The 6,727-nt window shown below is 37.2% G+C and overlaps 1 protein-coding gene across 1 annotated transcript; it reads right to left on the bottom strand.

The window, feature by feature from the left end:
* Nucleotides 1-2,091: 2,091 nt before the first annotated feature.
* On the bottom strand, nucleotides 2,092-4,942 carry LOC141757596 (heat shock protein beta-1-like). Its single transcript, XM_074618179.1, has 3 exons — nucleotides 4,399-4,942; nucleotides 3,820-3,883; nucleotides 2,092-2,921 (listed from the first exon to the last, which is right to left on the bottom strand). The coding sequence occupies exons 1-3, from the start codon at nucleotides 4,787-4,789 to the stop codon at nucleotides 2,747-2,749; spliced, it is 630 nt and encodes a 209-aa protein (XP_074474280.1). The 5' UTR covers nucleotides 4,790-4,942; the 3' UTR covers nucleotides 2,092-2,746.
* Nucleotides 4,943-6,727: the final 1,785 nt, after the last annotated feature.

The raw sequence follows: 6,727 nt of genomic DNA, 5'->3' as shown, positions 1-6,727 counted from the left end.
TTAAAAACACTTTAAATACATTATTTTGGTTAAAACCTCTCTAAATGTCAGAATATCTCCTGTCATTAGCTCATCTTGGATCTACCTGTTAAGTCTTTTCTGAGATTGATTAGTGATACCTGCCGAGGCCTGAAGGGGAAGCTCGCGACTACGGTGCCTCATTCTCACGAGACTGCCAGAGAGTAGGCATCGTGTCACGAGTCTCACTACAAATATTCCCCTATTCAGGTACTTTCAGATAGGTTTACTAAACTGTTGAGTTCTGTTTTATTAATATGCTAACCTAATGTCGAGTGTTTTTTATGTTTTATTAGCATTGTTCGAGCGTGAAGTCAAACACTGGTTCAAGTTAGCTCTGTTTGATCTGCCGCTTTAATAGCGCCACACGATGGCAGTGCAGCGCGACTCATCGCGTGTCTGTGTATGTGTGAGGACATAGTATGAGCCAGTGAAGTGTATATGTGTGTTTAAACGTAAAGATGATGCATTTGTGTGTTAATTATAAAGTGATTGTTTAAGACAATAAATTGACAGAGGGAATTTAGAGTAATTCATGTCTTATAGGATATTTTTGTTTCATTATTTTTGCTTAGATATTTAATGTTTATTGATTTATTGACTTGTTTGCAGTAATATTTATCTTGTTTGGTAGAAAGTGAGAAATGTGAATTTGTGAATTTGTTTGTTTATCTAAAGAAATGTTAAGTAATAGAAGAAAATTATACTGTTGATATAGTGTGAAAACGAAGATGCACATAAATGCAAAGCATTATAAATTATAGGAATTTATGTCACTGTTAATATTGTTTAAGTGAATTAAAGATTCTCATGAGACTGCCAGAGAGTAAGCATCCTGTCACGAGTCTCACTACAAATATTCCCCTATTCAGGGCACAACATTAATGCATGTTAAGAGTCTGTTGACCAAAGTTTACCTTATTGTTATTGTCTGGGAGGATTTCAAAGCACTTTTGTTTAGCAAATCTTGAATCTCAAATTCATCTAAATTTACTTTTCCACCCTGCTTGCTCTAATCTGGATCAAGACAACATTCCAAAGCAAGGGCAGGGACATGTCATCACTGCGGGCTGAATTCCTAAATAATCTGTACATTTTCTCTACAGTGTCAGTTTGAAGATGCATTTATATTTGGTCAAAGAGTTACTTCTCTGCTTCTACATTAACACCTCCATCTCATAGTTGTTTTCCATTTCTAAATACACAAAGAAGACATTGGACACACACTTTTCTGTTTTCTATTGGCATTTAACTTGCCACCCTTTACTCTATACTAAAATGAAATTAAACCACTTTGTTACTTCATCAAATGCTCTTAAGGGATTCTTTAATACATGTCAGAAAAACAAAATCCTCTCTTTCATCACTATATATTCTGTATTTTCAACAGTTACTTCCAACATTGCATTAATCCATGTGTTGACATACAGTACAAATACAGTAACTCAGTTACGTCAACATGTAATACCTCGTTCAACCAGTAGATGTCACTGTTTACTTCAGAGTGGCCTTCATCAGATCAGCTGAGCACCTGCTGACTTTTACTCTTGACCCCCTTAACCTCTATTGCAGGAAAGAAGCTGACCACTGTTAATAAATATGTATATATATATATATATATATATATATATATGTATATGTGTATATATATATATATATATATATATATATATATAATTTTTTTTTTTTTTTTTGTGGTGCAATATATGATTTAGAAAATGTGTTTGTAGAAGATCTTTTAGGAAATTAATTAGGTGCAACAAACTCAAAACAGCTAATTATGAAGATAGGCCTCTGTTTGTCAAGGTCTTTGAGAGAAACTGTTGATGAAGGTCTGCATGAATAAATAAACATAATTAATTTAAATACTATGAAATAAATACTATTTAAGTTTTATGATGGTATGGATGAATCGAGGACTTCGGTGCCCTCTTGTGGAACACTTTACAATAATTTTTATAGGGAAGCCATGAGATATAGAGCAATCGATGAATAATCAATACAGATTAAACTGGTTTCTATTAATCCTATAATCTGCTAACAAATGCTTCAGTAAGGAAGGACACTAAAGGAGAAAATTACATATTTTTTTATTTATATAGCAGTACTACATTGGAAGATTATATATCAGGATAGCTTTATTAGGCTAAAGTTATTCAATACATCGATGTACAACTTTCAGGACAAACACACAAAATGTATCTATGCTACAGCTTTTACAGTGTTTCTCTTCCTCAAAAGCGAAATCAAATTAATTATTAATCATTAATTATATTGCCTGCATGTTACACAGAAGCACAATTTGACATTTTTGTCATAAAAAATAAGCTGTTTGGATATAAATAGTCATTTCCACTGTCCATTCTTGGCCAGTATTGTCACCCATAATCCACAAACACTATAGGTCATGTAAGGTCACAACTACAGCTGCTAACATGTATTTTTTCATATAATGAAGATATTACAAGCTCATAAAACAATGATGGCATGTTATTAGGAATACAAGGTCATAATAATCCTTTTATAAGCATTCTGTTATACTGATGGGTCTGCATTTGATTTTAAAGTAATTGTGATATGATGTTGTACTGGTAACAATGCATTACAGCAGGAAAACAAGCTTGTTCTTACAGTAAATAACAGACTAGCTTTGTCTTTTTCATGCCAGTGCTATAAAGGTTGCTACACACAACTTGGACTACATCTGATTGTAGTTTCAAATTCTTGCTTACTGGTTTCCCTTTTCACCGTCTTGCGTTTGTCTGATCTGAACCGGTATGACGATCTCGTTGGGTGGGTTGTTGCTGATGATGGATGTCCCGGGGGCGGGGGCCTCTACGGACAGAACTCCATCACCAGACAGCGAAGAACTGATGTGCTGCGCGTCCACCCCCTGTGGCAGCCTTTAAGAAACGAAGGATACGGTTATGTTGACCTCTTGCCCTCTAAACATTTAACCATTTGTTTGCATTACTAAGACTGTTAATACAATACACTGCAATTATATTGATTCACAGCCAGATAATTTTTCAAAATTCCTCACATTCTCAGAGACATCGGTGGAAGAAGTAGTCACATATTGTACTTCAGTAAAAGTAACAATACCACAGAGTAGAAATACTCTGTTACAAGTAAAAGTCCTGCATTTAAAATCTTACTTAATTACAAAAGTGTCAGCATCAAAACGTATTTAAAGTATCAAAAATAAAATAACTCATAATGCAGAATAATATATATCATATTATTGTATTATATTTATTGATGCATAAATGTGTTCATCACTTTAATGTTGCAGCTGGTAAAGATGGAGGTAATTTTAAAAGTTTTTTGGATATTTTACTGATATTATTTTGGATATTTTTAAAATTTATGCCTCATACTTTACTAATATTTTTCTGCTATTTTAGTTATGTTTTGGGGATATTTTAATAATATTTTATTTGGTTCAACACTTTAATGTTGCAGCTGGTAAAGGTGGCGCTCATTTTAATTACTTTATACACTGCTGGTTAATTTAGCCTGGGGATCAATAAAGCTCCATCTCAATCTAATATGACAACATTATTTATTAGTTGATTTATATTTTGTATTATTAATCTGAATCTGTAAAGAACCTAAAGATATTAGATAAATGTAGTGGAGTAAAAAGTACAAGATTTCCTTCTGAGATGTAGTGGAGTAGAAGTATGAAGTAGCATCAAATAGAAATACATAGTACAAAATAGAAAAAACACAAGTAATACCTCAAAATTGTACTTACAGTACTTAGTTACTTTCCACTACTGCTCGGAGACAACTTACTTGTATTTCCGGGTGAAGCACCTTGAAACCGCTCCATGCTCATCCTGCCTTTCTTCATGATTTCCTTGTAGTGAAAAACAGACATAATAAAACAGTGTCAAGAAAATAATGTTAATGATTAGGCACAAATTGTCATGTCATGAAATACTCATTTTTTTCAGTGCTTATGCACATACATTTGGGTATCTGAAGGGTCTACCAACCCACAAACTGTGAAATAAGACAACCCAGTCAGTTCTTTTGGGCTATCTAGATTAGAAAACATGTGATTCACAAGCCATTCAGATTTGGCTCCCCTTCCTATGTCACATGCATGCTCACCATATTTATCTCCCAAGCCCATCAGAGCAGACTGGGTCTCAAAGAGACAGGTGCTAAAACGGAGCGTTTCAGACGGAAGGTGAATACAGGTATATTCAGAAAGACAGTATGAGAAAAAGATTGTGTTTTTTGAACATTAAAGAATATAATCATGTTCTAGTAGAAGCCCAAAATACAAGTATGAACCTAGAAATGAGCACGAAATGTCCCCTTTAAAGTTTTGTTGCATCTCACAAATAGCTTGGAATCAGATAATACCTGATATTTGCAAATAACCCTCCTTGGTTGTGATTGTAATTTCCTCAGGCGAGAAGTGATTGACGTCCAGGTTGATCTTCCAGCTGTCCGTCCCTGTTCGGATCTCTGACACTCCACTCGTCAGTTGTCCCAGACCCTTTTGGTTCAACGCCGCAGGGCGCTGACCGCTGAATGGAGGCAGAAGGGGAGTTTGTGCGTACCCAGGCCACGAGAAAGCTGCCAGTCTCCTCTTCGACCAGTCTATCCAGTCCAGATCACTAGGGTCCAGGAAAGGAGGGAGGCCAAAATCCTGCGCAAAGATTCGGCTTGGCTGCGTCCAGTTTGGGAAAGGTTCCCAGCTCACATCTCGGCGGAAAATGGGACGGGGTAATATTTTATTTTGTTCCCCCATATCCTAGAAAATAATCTCAGAATGAAGGGAAAGGATGTTGAAACTGCAAAAGCCTGTAGCTCCACCCTAACAAACAAGCCTGGATTGATGACCTGGACACTAAACAAGGGGCAGCTGTAGTTTTGTTCTCAACAGAAAGTGAGCAGGAGGTCTGAGGAAAGACTGCTTTGGCATCTGTAATGCTCTACTCACACACATATATACCCGGATGATTCATTCTAACACTTGTCCAGCATTTAGTGTGATCTAAGAGATGACAATGACTTGGTATGTCATGAGCTGGGGTGTTACTCCTCCGTTGCCCCGGGACCTGGAGAGGATAATGCTAACTATTTTGTATTTATATCTCTGGAGTGTCTGTGGCAAGTTGTTGGTGAATGACTCTGGAAGCAGCAAGCAGACAGCTTATTCAGCGGTGGCCTCTGCAGTCTTGTCACATACTGGTGCTCTTTGTCCACAGCCTTGTGTTATGTGAGGGAACAGCGCGTATATTCAGAGTCACACGGTAAACAACTTCCAGTTTCTGGACACAAGATTGAAGAAAAAAAACAACTCAAAACCAAACAAACATCACGTGATGAGTATGTAGGGTAAATTACAACGTTAAAGACGTGTTTACATCCAGGACAAAGTGATGGACTGAGGCATTGACGCAGTGGAGTGTTGGGGAGGAATTTCACATCTAGAGCTACGTCTTCATGGGTGTTATGTTGTACGAATAATGAACCAAGCTTTAGAGAAATAAATCAAGCCATCAGAGAGGGATGGTATTTATTAATGAGGCAATATCTGTAGCCTCTCCATCTGCACTCATCCAAAGCATTAGTCCAAGGTATTCACTAGATCAATATTGAGCATACATGGTAGAAATAGTGTCACCAAGTAGTTGAAGTAAGTAAATACATATAGCCTAATGCTGATGTTACATGTGCAGCAGCTAAGAAGATTGAATGTGTAGTAATCTTGAAGGTACTGTAAATTCATTAACTAGAATTTTTTGAATGATATTAGTTTCAGACCTGGTAATAATTTAGATTTATTGTTTTTTTATTGTTTTTGTTTTTTTGCTGCAGGTAATTTGTGAGAGAGAAAGACATTTGTTCGGTGGGCAAATCCACGATGTACATAAGACAGAAGAGCCGACGACGCACACAGCAGGTGGGTAGAAGAGCGTATCATCAGTCAAGAGGACTGATTCACTCCACAATCTTCTTCTGTTTGGATGTAAGAATATTCCCTTCATTTACATTTTGTGAGTTTAATTAGTTTATTTGTCAAACGTAGCTTGTGTGCAATGCATCCTGGTACATGAAGGCACAGATGGTGTTGTGTCGACTATTGTTTTCCTGTTGATATGTGATTCCCCCTACCTAAACCTAAACCAACCCTTATGGTGCCTATATTTACGTTACAGTCGGCGTCTCTAGAAGCCATACAGGCTAACAATTTAGCAAGCTAGCAAGTGGGTAACATCATAATGCATAATTAAAGGTTAAAGGTTGTGAATACCACAAGAGGGAGGCGTTCATATGGACTCGTCTCGTGAGCACGGTAAACACGACCCCATTTGAAGGCACCATAAACCTGAACCAACACTTATCCCTAACCCTAACCATAGAGGGGAGGCGCTAACACAGGGAACAGACTTCGACATAACACCAGCACAGCTCCACAGCAGAAGAAAACAGCTTTCTCGTTCAACAGGCTGTGATGCCCTTTTCACATGTCATTGCAGGGTAAACACAGGTGTAATTAATAACATTCATTATGGCCCTGTTGCATTTAGGTGTGCCAGTGCCCTGGTATTGCGCATGCTGGCTCACTGGAATGGCTGTGAAACACTAAATAGAACGGGACCATAATTCGTTTTTGTCATTTACACCTGTGTTTACCCTGCTATGACATGTCACAATGGCTGCTGTGAAAGGGGCCTACATA

Source organism: Sebastes fasciatus, chromosome 19, assembly GCF_043250625.1.
Source record: "Sebastes fasciatus isolate fSebFas1 chromosome 19, fSebFas1.pri, whole genome shotgun sequence".
Classification (NCBI taxonomy): Eukaryota; Metazoa; Chordata; class Actinopteri; order Perciformes; family Sebastidae; genus Sebastes; species Sebastes fasciatus.
The sequence above is the reverse complement of the archived record's forward strand: the minus strand, read 5'-3'. Positions and strand labels throughout refer to the sequence as shown.

Coding starts and splice junctions, on each gene's coding strand:
- LOC141757596 (XM_074618179.1), bottom strand. CDS start 4,789: ATGGGGGAACAAAATAAAATATTACCCCGTCCCATTTTCCGCCGAGAT. Junction 3,884..4,398: donor GGGTTATTTGCAAATATCAG/GTATTATCTGAT, acceptor TTTCACTACAAG/GAAATCATGAAGAAAGGCAG. Junction 2,922..3,819: donor TGCTTCACCCGGAAATACAA/GTAAGTTGTCTC, acceptor CGTTTCTTAAAG/GCTGCCACAGGGGGTGGACG.